Source organism: Stylophora pistillata, chromosome 14 (genome assembly GCF_964205215.1).
Source record: "Stylophora pistillata chromosome 14, jaStyPist1.2, whole genome shotgun sequence".
Lineage (NCBI taxonomy): Eukaryota > Metazoa > Cnidaria > Anthozoa > Scleractinia > Pocilloporidae > Stylophora > Stylophora pistillata.
The window spans coordinates 1,785,978-1,802,364 of NC_142532.1; the positions used below are offsets into that span (position 1 = coordinate 1,785,978).

The 16,387-nt window shown below is 39.4% G+C and overlaps 1 protein-coding gene across 4 annotated transcripts; it reads left to right on the plus strand.

The window, feature by feature from the left end:
- Nucleotides 1–176: 176 nt before the first annotated feature.
- On the plus strand, nucleotides 177–16,334 carry LOC111335849 (prolyl endopeptidase FAP). 4 transcript variants are annotated; one of them, XM_088745438.1, is made up of 27 exons: nucleotides 177–450; nucleotides 2,124–2,216; nucleotides 2,398–2,492; nucleotides 2,844–2,918; nucleotides 3,670–3,722; nucleotides 3,992–4,070; nucleotides 4,533–4,653; nucleotides 4,815–5,094; nucleotides 5,614–5,737; nucleotides 5,961–6,011; nucleotides 6,501–6,608; nucleotides 6,943–7,031; nucleotides 11,199–11,246; nucleotides 11,652–11,710; nucleotides 12,018–12,086; nucleotides 12,258–12,299; nucleotides 12,426–12,530; nucleotides 12,869–12,938; nucleotides 13,073–13,097; nucleotides 13,358–13,467; nucleotides 13,962–14,027; nucleotides 14,200–14,254; nucleotides 14,470–14,569; nucleotides 14,665–14,723; nucleotides 14,953–15,025; nucleotides 15,331–15,404; nucleotides 15,953–16,334. In XM_088745438.1, the coding sequence occupies exons 1-27, from the start codon at nucleotides 291–293 to the stop codon at nucleotides 16,064–16,066; spliced, it is 2,397 nt and encodes a 798-aa protein (XP_088601564.1). In that variant the 5' UTR covers nucleotides 177–290; the 3' UTR covers nucleotides 16,067–16,334. The 4 variants fall into 4 exon arrangements, with proteins under 4 accessions (XP_088601564.1, XP_088601565.1, XP_088601566.1 ...); XM_088745439.1 differs by having other exon boundaries at nucleotides 2,127–2,216; XM_088745440.1 differs by lacking the exon at nucleotides 177–450 and adding an exon at nucleotides 631–876.
- Nucleotides 16,335–16,387: the final 53 nt, after the last annotated feature.

The window sequence follows — 16,387 nt, forward strand, 5'->3', positions numbered from 1 at the left end:
ATTCTTAATCTTCCTGGAGGTCTCTGAACTTCTGTAAATTTGTGTTTGTAGAAGACCTCCACACAAGACAACCACACTTCAATCTGGGATCTCTTTTAGATTAGATTTGACCGGTGGACCGTTTTATTTTCTCAGTGGGAAAACTATTGTCCTTAAAGGGAATAACTGCAGGCAATCAATATCGATAAACCAAATCCGGAATTTCTTGCAATTCTGTCAGTGGGGTACCGGAAGCAGCCTCTGGTAGGCGGCGATCAAACTGTGTTAGCATATCGAGTTGTTTCTTTTTCATGGCGAAACCGGCAGACAAAAGTTTGGAAAACTGTCTGAATATGCGATTTAAACGTAGCTGGAAAATTATTCTAGCAGTTTTCTTGTCATCGTCTTTAGCTTTGTTTATCATCGTCGCAATTGTAGTGACGAGAAATCAAGACCGTGAAGACACCAGAGGTAAGTTTTTACTTTTAGTTACGGTGCTAAATACAGTAATCTTTTCTCCTACTTTACATTCTGTAGTCTTCCTTTGCTTCCAATGCTGAGACGTTTCTAGTTAATTTGTTAGAACGTTTCATTTAAAAATGATCGTCGCTTTAAGGTAAACTAGAGTGGTAAACTATTGCGTTACCAAGCTCAAGACAACTTATAGACAGTGCAGCTGTGACAACCGGTAGTATCTAGTTTCATTTGACGGACAGTTTTCTGTCAAAGCGTGCGATTGCTCGATCAGTGGTACGAATCGTTCCCCGGTTTCCTCCGCAAAAATGCGTACAAACTCGAAAGTTTTTAAGTTCGGTATACCACTTGTTGCAATAAGTGTGCTCGTTGCAGTTGCAATAATTCTTGCCATAACTCTCTCCGGTCAACCGAGAACAAAAGGTGAGCTACGCTAGTATACCTTGAGATAATGCCAGGTATTTACTTACGCTGCCATCTGTTTGGAACTACATTTAGCGGTTTACCCATTTGACAGAGCGTTGCCTTTGCCCAAGGGAATCGCGCTCCATTATTTTCTCACAGCCCAGAGACTTGTAAAATAGTCACTGAATGGGCAATATTGAACTATCTTGAGAAGTACATCCCCTTGGCGGCCACTCCACACCTTTGTCATGTGAAAGTGTTCCTTTTTCTTTTTTTTTTTTTTGTCAAAAGTCTTGGATGCAGGTTTGTAGTGACTTTGCTTTGTAGTCTCCATAGATCTGAATTAATGGACGAAGTGAATGCAACATGACGCAATTTTCTGCAAGCGAGCTAAATATCGGATTGTTTGCTCAAACTCTGATAATAAAAAACACCTCCTAGGTCGCCCATTTATAATTTTTGACGACACTATGTATGTTAAATTCTCTAGTTTGTCAGTTAGACCCATGATGCTCGGAGCATCTCAATCCCATTATAGGACTACTTGAATATTGTTTTTAAAAGGTTCGGTTAATTAAATAGTTACTAAAATATTTGGTTTATTTAAAGATGGATAAATTGTTGTTGGTTTCGCACAAATGCACAAATGACGCCGTGTGGAGTTAATTTGCTTACATTTACTTGAGGCTTACACTTTGCTTTCTAAACTTGTTATCGCATTCCATATCTGATCTCGTGGCATGGCCTCTATCTTGTTTGTTATTTTTTGTTTTGTTTTGTTTTTTTTTGTCTTTGTTTTTTTGTCTTTTTTTTTTTTGTTCTTTTTTTTTTAACTCCTTTTGATTAGTCAAGTAAACGAAATTCAATTTATTCACCTTAGTTTTACTGCGTACACAACTATACCGGCTTGACTGTTCAGGGAACGCTAAATGTCACACAAAGAATGGTACATTCTTAGTAAGCGATTCAGAAGAATAAAGTTTAGCAGCTGTGTTAAGGCTAAACGGAATCTAGTTTTCGGTTTCAAAAAGATAATACAAAAGTCGTTTTCAAGAAAGCTGTCTAAGTCAATGTGCGGCGTACCACCGAAAGGACTGGCGCGCTTAATCGCTTCGTGCTGTTACCAGACGACAGCTGCAAAAGAGACTCTCCAACTATTAGCCATTTTAAAAAATAAATTTTGTAAAGGTTTTTTATACCTTGTACCTGTTTTTAACTTTTTTTTTTTTTTTTTTTTTTTTTTACTGCCACGGGGGCTCGTAAAGAAGGACCAGAATCTCTCAAGAAGCCGTTCAGATTTGACGACATTTTCAACGGCTATTACTCCTACTCCACATTTCCTGTCCGATGGAAGACAGGTGAGTGCGAGAAAGCCTCGTTGATTGTACTACAAAATGATTAAGGGGGCACTTAAGTAAAACTTTGTAAAGAGGATCAAAGGCGATTCCAGGAAGTTTGAGTCGGGGAAGAGAAAGATTCTTTTGCTTTTTTCTGCATCATTTAGAAACAGTCCAATAATGAGTTCATTTGCTTCCGCAGACGACACGTATATCCGATATTCTAAAGGCAATTTGACGGTGACTAATGTTTCAAAGACCGAAACTGTACTTTTTTCTGATTTTAATAAAGTAATGGTAAGTACACATAACCACCTAGTTTTCGTGTTTTTTTTTTGTTTTGTTTTTTGTTTTTTTTTGTTTTTTTTGTTTTACATTTTTAACCGTTACAATAGTTGTAAAGGGTCTATATCCAAAGCGTTTCCTCCCTTCCAAAAGGGCCCCTGTTGAACTTGTCGCGCAAGGAGAAAAGTATACCTTGTCACACAACGTCTCGAAAAGTGGGATTCTATTTCCTTCCAAGCTGTCGCTTACCCAGTTATTTGCGAGAAAAAATTAATTTACCTTTCTTTCACTATTTCATTTTGGTCTGAGGTTACAAGTGGGAAAATAAGAATTGTTTCCTTTGTTTATTTTTTCCCATGATAGGTTGATTTCAACGTTTCTAATTATTGGATTTCGTCGAATGGAAAATGGGTTCTTTTGGCTTCCAATAGGAGAAAGGTACAACCCCATAAAATTTCGTGTATATCTTTTTCGTCCTCAAACAAGTGGATGATTAAAATAGGTTCTTGATTTGCAGCGGTTTAGCAGGCAGGCACAAGCTTTACTGTTCCCATATAAACTCGAGAAAGGAGAAGTCTTCCAGTGCGCCAAAAAATCACTTGCGTAGCGTTAGGCTGTACTTATCATTTACCAAGTTTGTATTACCATCTCGTATCTTCTAAGGAGCCGACCATTTAACTTTTGAGGGGGTGGGGTGGGTTATTTCTGGTCATCAAGAAATTTCTTTTCTAGTAATCTGCTGGGCAGGATATTTTTTCCGTCCTGAATGCTCTTTTTTTCTGTTACATTTGGGCTGCATGCAATTTTTTTCTTCCAACAAGCGCTTGCAGAAATTTTTTTTTTTAAATCACCCACCCCATCCCCGTCAAGAGTTAAATGGTCGGCCCCTAATCGGGTTTGTGCTCGAGCAGATCCCAGGTGACACAGGCTAGGTCACGTGAATGTCTTTCATGATGCCCAGAGAATGATGTAGCTCGCCAACGATTTCCCTGTAACCGTGACTTAGCAGCGCATCTGATTGAAGGCTTTAAGAGTCCGCACATAGCTCCCAAAGTTTTCTCCGTCCCACGCTCGAGACAACTTGTAATATTTCCCTCTAGATAAACATCAATCAGTGTTCAGAGAAGCTAGTCATTCACTATAACTCTCAGTCGAAAGATTAAAATATCTTTTGATGTTTGTCTTTTAGTTGTATCGCAGGTCTTTTTTCGCTGATTATTACGTGCACAACTTTGAAAAGGGGTTTGTAGAGAAATGTTTCTTGTTTTAAAAATTGTTTAAAGAATTTTCATGATGGAAAGCAGTTCTTAAAACTGTCCTCTTCTGTTATCTCACCCAAGTTTTTATCTCGCATTCCAGTTTAACTGAGTCATTTAGCAAAAGCTTTGAAACTGGAAATTCGACTTAGAGAAACATGTGTTCCATATTTTCTTTGGAATATTGTAAGAAATTTAACTGTGGTTGTTATTCTCAAAGTTACCTTGTTCCTTTTCTGTCGACCTTCGTTTCAGATCAACTTCTCAAGTCATACCACCTGATCCAAATAAACAGATTCAGTTGGCAATATGGGGAAATAATGACACCTCTATAGTAAGTAGTCCGCACAAAGTGCTACATCGTGCATTAGAGACGAACTGTTTTTAATCAAAGGCTACCAAAATGCAACACGATCCCCTCATGTTTGCGCATGTAGCTCAAACTTGTCTCGTGCACCTATATACATATTAGGAACCATTTCTAAAAGAACGGTATGACTTATTTCAACCCCAGATTTCCTTAAAGGTATTCACGTGACAAGAAAACCTAAACTTCATGTTGCCCATAGAGTCAGTGACGCAATAACTTTAGCGTCATTCATTAAAGTTGTTAGCCGTTAATCATCTTAACCGGCACTTACACGCAAATTTACCCCCTAACATGTTACGAACCTCTTTCCCCACCTTTTCCCCCGCCATTTTTATTGGAAATTGACACTTCCTAAGGGAAAGATGTCGCAAGACTGCTGACACCCTCAATTTTCTGATGCTTCCTGGAATATGTTCTGTCTGAAAGGGCTTTGTACAAGATAATAACATTTACTGGTTGGACAAAATTGGAGGCACCGTTCATACCATAACGGAAAACGGAAAAGAGAATGAGCTTTTTAATGGCGTTCCTGACTGGGTCTACGAAGGCAAGTAACATGTGACTGTTTAACACTCGTTGTCTACTCAGAAGAGGTCTGTGTAAGTTTCTCCATAGTGAGCATTACATAGGAGCAAAAATAGAGTGGTGTCGACTTTAACTTCAAGTTCTCGTGAACTTCCTTTAAAAAATCTTAACTTTCATTTCTAGAGGACGTTACGTCCACAAATGTAGCCATGTGGTTCTCCCCAGACGGCCGATATCTGGTTTATGCACAGTCCAATGATACTCAAGTAAAGTGGTTTCCTTACATGTGGTACGGTAAATATTCTGATATGTACACCACAGTGAAGAAGATAGCTTACCCCAAACCTGGCTCACCAAATCCCGTTGTAAAAATCAAAATGGTAGACTTGAACAAGCTACCATCCAATGAAAGCCAAGTGCCTAATACCATGGACTTAAATCCACCAGCTGAGTTTACAAACATGTAAGTGCTTCCCATTACTTGTTAGGAACAACTAGGTGAGATTTGTAGAGATGATGTTAGATATCGGGTATGGAACACTTCCATGGGATGCCGGGTAGAAGATACGAGATGTGAAATGTGAGATGTGTGATGTGATATTTAAGATACAAAATACGAGGTATGAAGTGTGGGATGTGAGGATGTGGGATGTGCTTCTATGAGAATTGAGATTTGAATCATGGAGAAATGTACGCACATGTGTATTTACACTGGCTGAAAAGTCAGTATCTACCTTGACATGTCCCCTTTCCTTCATTCGTCCCCCTCTCCTTACGCCCCTCCCTTTTTCTCGTACCCTCTGATCCCCTCCGCAATTAATGTTATTCTCACTATCCAGTAAATGTTTTATTCTAGGAGAGATCCGAGAACGGTTGTTATCGGTAGTGGTGACTGACGTTCGATAAGCTAAGCGGAAGTCATCATCACAGTCGTATGTTTGTTTCTGGCATTTTCTCGTGTTTGATTGAACTTTTTTATCAGAGAACATTACTACACCAATGTAGGATGGGCGTCAAACACTAAGGTGTTGATTTGGTGGCTGAACCGAGTTCAGGACACTTCTATATCATCCATCTGTGACGCTCCATCCGGAAGGTGTGCTGAGGTAACAACAAACAAAGTATTGTCAGATGGCGTTATGTCTTTAAATGCAGACAAATTTTCCGCTTTATTTCTGCACAAAAAAATTGTTGCTTGTTGCACTTGTTAGGCTGTAGGTTGGAATAATTGGTCAACGAATTAATTCCTATATAATGTTCACGTCACTGATATTTCGCTCGGAAATATAATTTATAGTTTTATTTCTGTTTTTTTATATTTTCTTTCAGAATCAAAAAACTCAGGTGACAAACGGCTGGGTGGATACCAAAACATACCTGGTGGGTCTGTTAGCGAGTAGTGTCATCTATATCGTTGCGATTTTGTATATTTAACAATTATTCCACGAGCGCGCGTTGGATATGAGATGATAGATAGCCAACGAGGCGCGTAGCGCCAACGAGGCGCGTAGCGCCAACGAGGCGCGTAGCGCGTAGCGCCGAGTTGGCTATAATTATCTCATATCCAACAAGCGCGAGTGGAATAATTGTTTTATTAAAAACGCCCCCAAGATATTAGACAAATCTTACCAAATCTTAAATTTTTTAGCTCCCTTTTAATTTTAACCCGACGCGTACGTTTACCATATTTGTAGAGTATGGTATATTGGCTCATATACCATAATGGCTAAGCCAATAAAAAGTCCTGAATTGCATTATCCAATGATCCAGTTTTTAATAAAAAGGAATATTTTCTGAATGGAATTATTTTGCACTCTACAATTAAACATAAGAAATATGAAATGACTACTAAACTGATTACATTTACAGCCCCCGAACCCATGGTTCTCAAAAGATGGGTCTTACTATGTTACTCTCATACCTTCACCACAAGGGAAGGATGGAAGCTTCCTTCACTTGGCAAAGGTCAAGGTCACTGTAAGTACCGATGAACTTAACTGGGTGTAGGGGGACGACTTAGAAATTTGGGTTTTTAAGAAGTATACATGTGTAATACTGTGGGGTGTTTCCAAACTAGGAATTTGTGGTGAGTTTGGTGAAAGGTATTTCTTGTGGAGAAAGGAAGGGAAAGCTAACAGAAGGGATTAGTGGTAAGGGGGGGGGGGAGGGAAATTGAGAGAGATAAGTGACCAAGAGTATTGTTACTGGCACCGGTATTGTTTTATTAAAAGGAAAAGGTAACTTATCTACGATTCTGTTCCCTTCACATAATTTGTTTGTTTATTCGTTTATTTTTCCATTAAATTCACAGTCTTCAGGGAAAAACGAAGTCTCCTTTGTCACCTCTGGTGCATGGGAAGTTGTCCGAGTTTTGGCGTTTAAGAAAGACACCGAAACAGTGTAAGTCATTCTAAAATAATTCTACTCATTTCTGTTGTATCCTGATCCCTCTGCTTCATTTATTTCGTTCTATTTCCTCGTTTCATTACTTACTACTTCGTTTACTTTGTTTCATTGAGTGAGCTTATGTATCAAGCCGTTAATTAGTCGTGGACATGCTGTTTTTGATCTGTGCGATTCTGCTCCTTTCAAGCCTTTCCCCAAGTCCTCCTCACGGAAATAGTTCAAGAAATGAGTATCTAACATCATGCTCTCCAGCATGTCAATTTTTGGCTTTGGAATTTGGAATGGTTCGTCTGCAAAAAGGATTTTTTGGTTTTCGACCTTGGATTGTGCAATGGTTTTCTACATCCACTCTTTGTATTTCAAACAATGGTTACTACAAGCCTGGTGGAATTCTGCATTCATCAACACTTCTTTGTGACACTGTGCCTTGTGAAGTGCGAAGCAATTCAATTCAACCTCGTACTATTCGTGCTTCCTTTGTCTCATTAGACAATCGCTGCTCTGTACCATTATGTAAATTCAAGAAAAAATGGTTCAAGAGTAAAATCTCTTATTATTCCAATAGTTCGTCAACTTTTAATTTTTTGGAATTATCAGTCTTGCTTAGCGGTGATGTTCATCCATTGCCTGGCCCGGAGAATAGGAAATCTATTTCAGTTCGTATCTCTCAACGTACGCGACGTCGCCATGGTAACCATCACGCGGTGAAAAATAATCACAAAAGATCTGAAGTCCGTACCATCATTAATATTCCAACTATTTCAGAACAATCTCCTAACGTCAAAAATCATCTTAGGCTCTGCTGCTTGAATGCTAGATCAATTAAAAACAAATCTGCGGATTTTGTTTGCTATGCAGCATCCACCGGTGCGAACATTTACATATTTACAGAAACATGGTTGACGGAACGTGACATGGCACATAGAGCTGAACTTACTCTGCCTGGTTTCAAGCTGCTCGATCAACCGCGTCTTGAAAGGACTGGTGGTGGACTTGCACTCTTAATAAAGAGCGGCATAGATGCCAAGAAAATGGACGGTGGTGAGCGTAGATCTTTCGAATTTTGTGAATGGACTCTGCGTTATGGTTCAAATAGCTTGAGAATTGCTGTCATCTATCGTATACCATATTCTCAAGCCCATCCAGTCACCACTAGTGTTTTCTTTGATGAATTCATAACTTACCTCGAGTCGATCATCATGTCTCCTGAGCCGTTGCTGATAACGGGTGATTTCAATATTCATGTCGACGTACATACTGACTCTGATGCTTCTCGTTTTCAAGATTTACTATCGTCTATGGGCCTTCAACAGCACGTGGATAAATCTACACATATATCTGGGCACACCTTAGACTTAATGATTACTCGTTGCTCGGATTCATTTCTTACAGCCAAACCTATGACTGACTACTTGTTTTCAGGCCATTTTACTGTTCTTTGCGATCTTGCCTTAAGTAAACCATCTCCCAAAAATGAGCAAATATCATATAGAAAACTGAAGGCAATCAAGATTGAGGATTTTAAACAAGATCTGTCTACCTCTGAGCTTTGTAATCGCAGTCCAGATTCGCTTAACGATCTCGTTGAATGCTATAACGATACCTTGTCCCAAGTGCTCGAAAGACATGCTCCACTTCGATCCAAAGTTATACGATCTCGACCTCTGGTTCCTTGGTTCAATGAAGATATAAAAAATGCCCGCCGTGAAAAACGGAAAGCAGAAAGAAAATGGCGACGCTCTGGCAAACACGACGATATGTTGTCATACAAAAAGATCAAGAATACGACAAATCGATTAATGAACGAAGCTCGAAGCCAATACTATCATGACTTCATTAATGATAACAGTTCAAACCAAAAAAAGCTCTTTGCAGCTGCGAATACTCTTTTGAATCAAAAGAAAAAGAACACTGTGCTACCACCTTGCGATGATAAGCTTGAATTAGCTGATAGGATGGGCTCGTACTTTGTTCAAAAAATCACTGATATTGGTACAAGACTCGACGTTATGGCTCAAGATCTTTCCACTGACCCGCTTTTAAACTGTACATTGTCACCAACCCCCAAATTTAGTAAATTTACAGCACTTTCTGAACTCGAAGTACGGAAACTTATCGAAGGTAGCGCAAAGAAAAGCTGTTCTTTTGATCCGATGCCTACCTCACTGGTTTTTAGCTGCATTGATGTCCTGCTTCCCGTGATCACAAAAATGATAAATCTATCCCTCGTGGATGGTGTGTTTGCTGATGTCTGGAAATGTGCACTTGTTAAGCCGTTGCTCAAAAAAGCTGGTCTTGATCCACTTCTTAGTAACTACAGACCTGTTAGTAATTTGCCATACATATCGAAGCTCACCGAAAAGGCGGTGTATAATCAACTTCATTTACACATGATAGACAATTCTGTTTATCCAGAAATGCAATCATCTTACAGAAAAGGACATAGTACCGAAACAGCGCTTCTTCGGGTGGTTAACGATATCTTAATGAAGATGAATTCACAAGAGGTCACTCTTCTTGTCATGTTGGATCTTAGTGCCGCCTTCGACACTGTTAATCATGATATACTGATCAAACGTCTCCACGAAGAATCAGGTATTGCTGATTCTGCCCTGAGCTGGTTTGAGTCATATCTCCATAACAGGATGCAAAAAGTTGACATCGAGGGATCGATATCTAACCCATTCGATTTAGGCTGCGGTGTTCCTCAAGGGTCGTGTCTTGGACCGATTCTATTTATTATATATGCATCTAAGCTCTTTAAGATCATTGAACACGAGCTCCCTTGTGCTCATTGTTATGCTGATGACACCCAGTTATATCTGAGTTTTAGACCTAATACTAAATCTCAAGACCAAGCCTTGCAAGCAATGGAGAACTGTATTGGAAAGATCAGGAAGTGGATGATTCATGATAGACTGTTAATTAATGATAGCAAGACTGAACTGATTTTAATAGGCTCAAAACAACAATTATCTAAACTACAGCCAATCAGTATCTCCGTTGGCAACTCGGTAATTAATAATAGCTCCGAGGTAAAAAATCTAGGCTGTTGGTTGGATGCTAACCTAAGCATGTCTAAGCATATTACAAATATTTGCAAATCTGCATTCTTTTATCTTCATAACATTAGAAGCATTAAGAAATATTTACACGAAGACAGTCTCCATACTTTAGTTCATGCGTTTATAACGAATAGATTAGATTATTGTAACAGTCTTTTGTATGGTGCCTCAAAGGAACTGATAGCTAAAGTACAACGTGTACAGAATGCAGCCGCAAGACTGCTATTGAACGTTGGAAGGTACTCGCATATTACTCCTATTTTATGTGAGTTACACTGGCTTCCAATCCAGGCTCGCATTAAATTTAAAATTCTTCTACTTACTTTTAAAGCGCTTCATAATTTACTTCCGTCATATATTAACAGCCTCATATCTATTAAATCAAAATCTTCTTATTGTCTTCGATCTAATGACGGTCTTTACTTAGAGCCCCCTAAGGGTAAGATGCTGAAGACATTTGGTGATCGATCTTTTCAGGCAGCAGCACCATACTTATGGAACAGACTTCCTCATGAAATTAAAATGATTAAGTGTTTGGATAAATTTAAAAAAGCTATTAAAACATTTCTGTTTAATGAAGCTTTTTGTAATCATTAACTTAGATATATTACATTAAAATAATTTATTCTTATGTATTTTTAGCTACCATTACTATTGTAAATTTTTATTTAGATATATAAGGTTTTTAATTTTTATTCAGTGTAAAGCACTATTGATCTGTACATGTAAATAGGGCTATACAACTAATTAAAATTTATTTATTTATTTATTTATTGAGTGCTTAAAAATATCATGAGGAACTGCCTCTCCGTTTAGTTCTATACGCTATTCAGTCCACCATGTACATGAGGTTCCAACTTAGATTATCTAACGAGAGAGAGAACAAATTAACTGTTATTCTTGGTCGGAAGGCGCATCCCATTTATCCCCCCCCCCCCCACCCCTTCCCGCCCACTGATTGTAGATTTGTCATCAACGAAATTTTTCCAATGGGAGGTCTTTTTGATCGAACTGAGCAACTCAACCCCGTGTTTTAGCGTGGGATTTGATGGAATGTATTTCTTTTTCTTGATATATCTCTCGTTTTGATTCATAGGTATTTTCAGAGTGCAGAAACATCGCCCAGAGACAGACACATTTACAGGTGGAAGTCAATAATTTTGTAATATTTTTCACAAGTCTTATGCTCTTTTTCAACTCTCGTGTAGTATAGTATACAACCAGTACCGATTTAACGGTTGAACTGAAATTTTCCATCTGTCTTTCTTTGTCACTCAAGAAAACGCTCTCGACAAGCAAAATCGACGCCAGAAGTCTGCATATAAACGCCTTTGAACCCGTTGCGTGACAAGGCTCGCCCCAGGTCTTATCGCAGTTATCCTATCCAAATTTTTTCGCAGGTTTTACGTCATTCTAGGTGAAAACACTCAACTTCTTATATTCAGTGAAGGCTGCAAGTTCTGTTTATCAGATCTCGTAGGAAATCGGCCCAGATGACGAAAAGAAAGAGAATGACTAACTTTTGTTTTTCTTATCCGTTACTTATCAGCGTGAATGTAAAAACTAAAGAGAAGAAATGTCTGTCATGCTCTTTACCTTGGGCTAAAAGTAAGTAAATCATTTAATTCAATACTTAATAGGGTACATGATGCTTTTTCGGAATTCATGGGAAAGAAACGGAATGTCGATTTCACCTAGAGCAATAATACTTCTCTTTCCTGTTACTGCATTTCTTTGCTAACTCAAAGGTGCTCGGAGGAAAGTCAGTCTTAATGGTATCACATGTTTAGTCACAAATTCAGTGTGCAATAAGTGTAAGCTTGGGATACAAAATCGTAAAGTCCGTTGCGGATAACTTGAGCTTAAAGAATTTTTCCTTTATCTTAGAACGACTTTGTATTCCTTTTTTGTTTAGATGGGGACTGCAAATACTTTTCAGCAAGCTTTAGTCTCGAAGCCAGCTGGTACATTCTAACTTGCTACGGTAAGCTCTCAAAAAATGGCTTGAAATTCAATCACGAGTATCGGAGAAGAAATCTGCTGCATGAACGGTACAACAACCAACTGTTCGGTCTCTTACCTCAGGCGGAGTAACAGTCTGGAACATTTAGATTTAAGATAACATTAGTATGTTTTTCTTTACTTTGTTTCCAAGGACCGAATCTCCCAAGGGTTACTTTACACAAAACCAAATCTTGTAAGTAAATTCTTTAGTTTTTTTCATCAATTAATCTGTTTAGAGCTTTCTTGGGAAACTGCCCCTCTTAATTATGTATAACATTTATTCGTCTTTTGTAATTCGTAAAGAAATGCTTTCTTTCAGCTGCTTGGTACAAAGAGCTTGAAATGAACAGGGCGTTAGAAAAGAAGATGTCAGAACTTGCCATACCAAAAAGACGGAACTTTAAGATTCCCGCTGGAAAATACGGTGAGATTCTTTATCTGAGCAACTGCGTACCCACCCCTCCCCTAACCCAACGGTAAATTTAACTTGTAATCCGTCGACTGGGTTAGGGGAAGGGTAGGTATGCAGTTGCCTGGATACTGACATCGATCGAACGAACGCACATCTGCCGAGCCTGACTGACTAAAAAATTTTATGGCATAAATTTTGATTGGGGATATGACAAATTTCAGATCATGCTCTCAGGTGCGAGTGTAATAATTTTCTGTGTAGTTTGATACTTAGCGATTTCCATTTTAGCCATTATTTTTTGTAAAGGTATTTTGGTAACGATACTCTTTGCTTCGCCTCACAATTTTCAGATTTATTAGCCACTGAATTTCTCCCTCCAAATTTTGACGAAAACAAGAAATATGCCGTTCATTTTGAGGTGTAAGTAAACATTGTCTTTAAACTCTTGGCACACTCCTCTTTCACGTGTGCATAGGGCTGGGAAATTCTCGAACGCTCAATTCGCGTCTGTGTGTTAAATTGCTCTCACATGTCTATTTTTTTCTCTCTATCAGGTACGGCGGTCCTGGATCACAAAGAGTTTGTTTCAAGCAATAATTTGAATATTATTTTGTGTTGTCAATGATAATGGTTTGAGTGTGTTCTGAACAATTGCCGAAAAATCGCACTTGTGAAAGCATAGTGTCTTACGCGAAAAAAAAAAAAAAACACACATTGCCTTGGCGAAGACTCGAACCCAGTTCGCGCAAGCCGAGGACCTCACAAGCTCAACCTCAGGCTGTCGCGTCTTTTACAATTTTATCTACTATTGGCATGAATTTATTTTTTTTGTGTTTTAGGTTACCGAACTGTTCTTAAGACAACTTGGCTGGGTTGCCTATTTGGTCAGTAACTTTGATATTATTGTGGTAATGGTGGACGGGCGAGGGACTGGGAATAGAGGAGAAAGGTGAGTGAAAGATGGTGAAATACTGATATCATCATTATTAACATCTGATATCATCGTCTTCTTTATCCATCATGTCCTCTTCTTTTTTCGTATGTGTGTCTGATTCATTTTTCTCCTCATTCTCCTCGTCATCTTCATCGTTGTCATCATCGTTGCCGCCGTCGTCGTCATCCTCATTACTGTTCTATCATTCATCCTCCTCGTCATTTTCCTCCGCATTTTCGTCATCAACTTTCCATCGTCATCATCATCCTCATCGTCAGGATGGGGTGAGGACCATTCTTGTCCTTCTCCTCTTTTCACTTCCATTTGTCTCTTTTCCTCCTTATTCCTTTCCTTCCTGTCTCTCTTCCTCAGAAACCTTATCATCACTAGCGACAACTTTTCGTCAGCCTCCCCTTTTCATCTTCAATCATATTTAATCATTGTCGTTTAAGTCGTCATGATCAGTAGGTACTGACTAATTTACTAACGAAGAATTTGCTCTTTTCTAGTTTCAAACAAGCTGTGTACAAGTTACTGGGAGAATATGAAGCTCAAGATGTCATCACGGCTGGACGGTAAGCCGCTCAACTGGGCCAACATTAGTCTTGTACCCAGATCCTACCGTGTAAACTGTGACTGAAATGAAGGCAACCGCTTGGCCGTAGGAGGTCTGAGTACGAGTCTGAGCCAACATCTATTTTGTTACTGACGCACAAAACCAAGTCCTGCCTTCTTTTCCTTACGTAGGTACATGCAAGAGAAGAAGTACGTCGATCCAAAGAAATTGTCAGTCTGGGGTTGGGTAAGTATTTACACCACCTTTCCTGGAGTGTACAATGATCGCCTAACCCCGACTAACAATTAAAACGTTTGCGGTCGTTCTCCTTGATACAGACAAGGGCCTTAAGTAGTTCGCTTTGAAGTTTCATAGAAAAATAATTGATTAAGAAAGGTTGTCATGGAACGAGCGTGGTTAAGGATGGGGGGGACTAACACAGATTTTTCTTCTGGTTGTAGTCCTTTGGCGGCTTTTTGACAAGTTACGTTCTCAGCAAGAATTCCAGTGTATTTAAGTGTGGAATTGCTGTGGCACCTGTCACGGATTGGAGATACTATGGTAAGGAAACGTTGCTTGCGTGACCGGAGCTGTGTCACGCAAGGAATCAAAGCGCGTTACTTTCCTTTTAATCTTTCCTATGGTGAATTTTGTAGATTCAGCTTACACAGAGCGCTACATGGGTGTTCCAAAGGAGAACGAAGAAGGCTACAGAGTAAGTTTCATATCCATTTTTGAACATTTTATTAAGATGGCTTAGAAATTACTCCCTGAATAAACCAACTTGTAAATTATCAGTTTGCATTTTGAGCATGATATAATTTTACCAGGTTGCAGCTTTATCCCGTCATATCGTCTTCTTTAGGCAGAAAGGGAGGTTATGAATACTTGAAAAGGCGGTAGGCAAAAGCTAATGCTTTCTCGATAATGTTGATTTTTATTAGTACACATCGCTACTCTCCAGGGCTGCCAAATTTTCCAACGTGGACTACCTCATAATCCACGGCGCTGCAGATGGTAAGGATGCAATATCGATACTGCTATCGAATTGTGCTACACAGTAAAAATCGTCATGGACCAATGAGAAAAGCCCTCCATTAGATACCATTAGTTACGAGTTTTGAGGGACAATATCTACGACCTGTTACACCAAAGTATCAAACATTTTCTTTTTTATCTGGCTCACGGTGTTTTGTGGTTTTGTTTATGGATTACCTTAGTTTGAATTAGCTTAAATTGCGATGTGAAGTTTTTGTGTTTCTCTCTTACTTTTTGTCTGTTGTTTGTATTTTTTATTTATTTATTTTTTTTCATATTTAAAGACAACGTTCATTACCAGCACACAGCACAGATGGTCAGAGCACTAACTGAAGCAGAGGTCAAGTTCAGAGTTCAGGTGAGACCTGTTCTTAACTCTGCAGACGCATCTGCGGTCCCCACCCGGTTCATACCCCGCTAAGTCTTAGTCCCCAGCCGTGAGCATTTCGTTGCGCCCACGATGCTCCCGAGATAGGAATGCAGATGCACCGATTCCCGTGACAAAGGACTAAGCCTAAACGCACCATAGAAGCATGCGTGTAAGAAGTAGCAGATCTTGAGGCTCGATAAGACTGACGATTTCGTAAATTAATTTATCTGCTCTTGTAACGTTCGGTAGAAACAGCGTTGATCAGTTTTCAGCCCATCCTGGATGAGATGTTTGTTAATCTCAATACTAACCTCTTGCTCCCGTCCACCCAACCCCCCCCTCTTCCCCGCCCCCCTCTTCCGCCCCCCTCTTCCCCGCCCCTCACTTGTACATTCCCTGGTGAAGAAATGCAACGTCAGGGTTAGTGTCTTGCTGAAGAATACAGACCCGCGAGCAAAATGCTCCAATCCGGCCACTTCACGGTGTGTTCTGCATTAAAGCGTCACGACTTCGTATTATCTGTGTTCTTTCCGCAGTACTACACCGATAAGGATCACGGGATAGTTGGATTTCATACGCGGCGCCATCTTTACCGCCTCATGACAAATTTCCTAACTAGGAGCTTGGGTCTAACTTACTCTAAGCAGTAACTATGCAATCAGGTCTTCCCTTATAATCCTTTTTTAAGTCATTCCGTCTGATCACGTTATCACCTTGATATGTTTAAGATTGTATGTTGGAAACAAATTAATTATGATTGTAGTCAAAGTATTGGTGTCTCTTTGTCACTCATTGCTGGAGATGATTTGGACAAGTTGGACACTTACGCGCTACACGGCAAAGGAGTATAGATTATCAAGGGCTATCCTGCCCGTCGCACAGTGCACGAAACTAAGGAAATACAAATATGTAAACATATGCGTTACTGTGAATTTATTCGCATACAACAAAATAGATGTACAACAATTTAG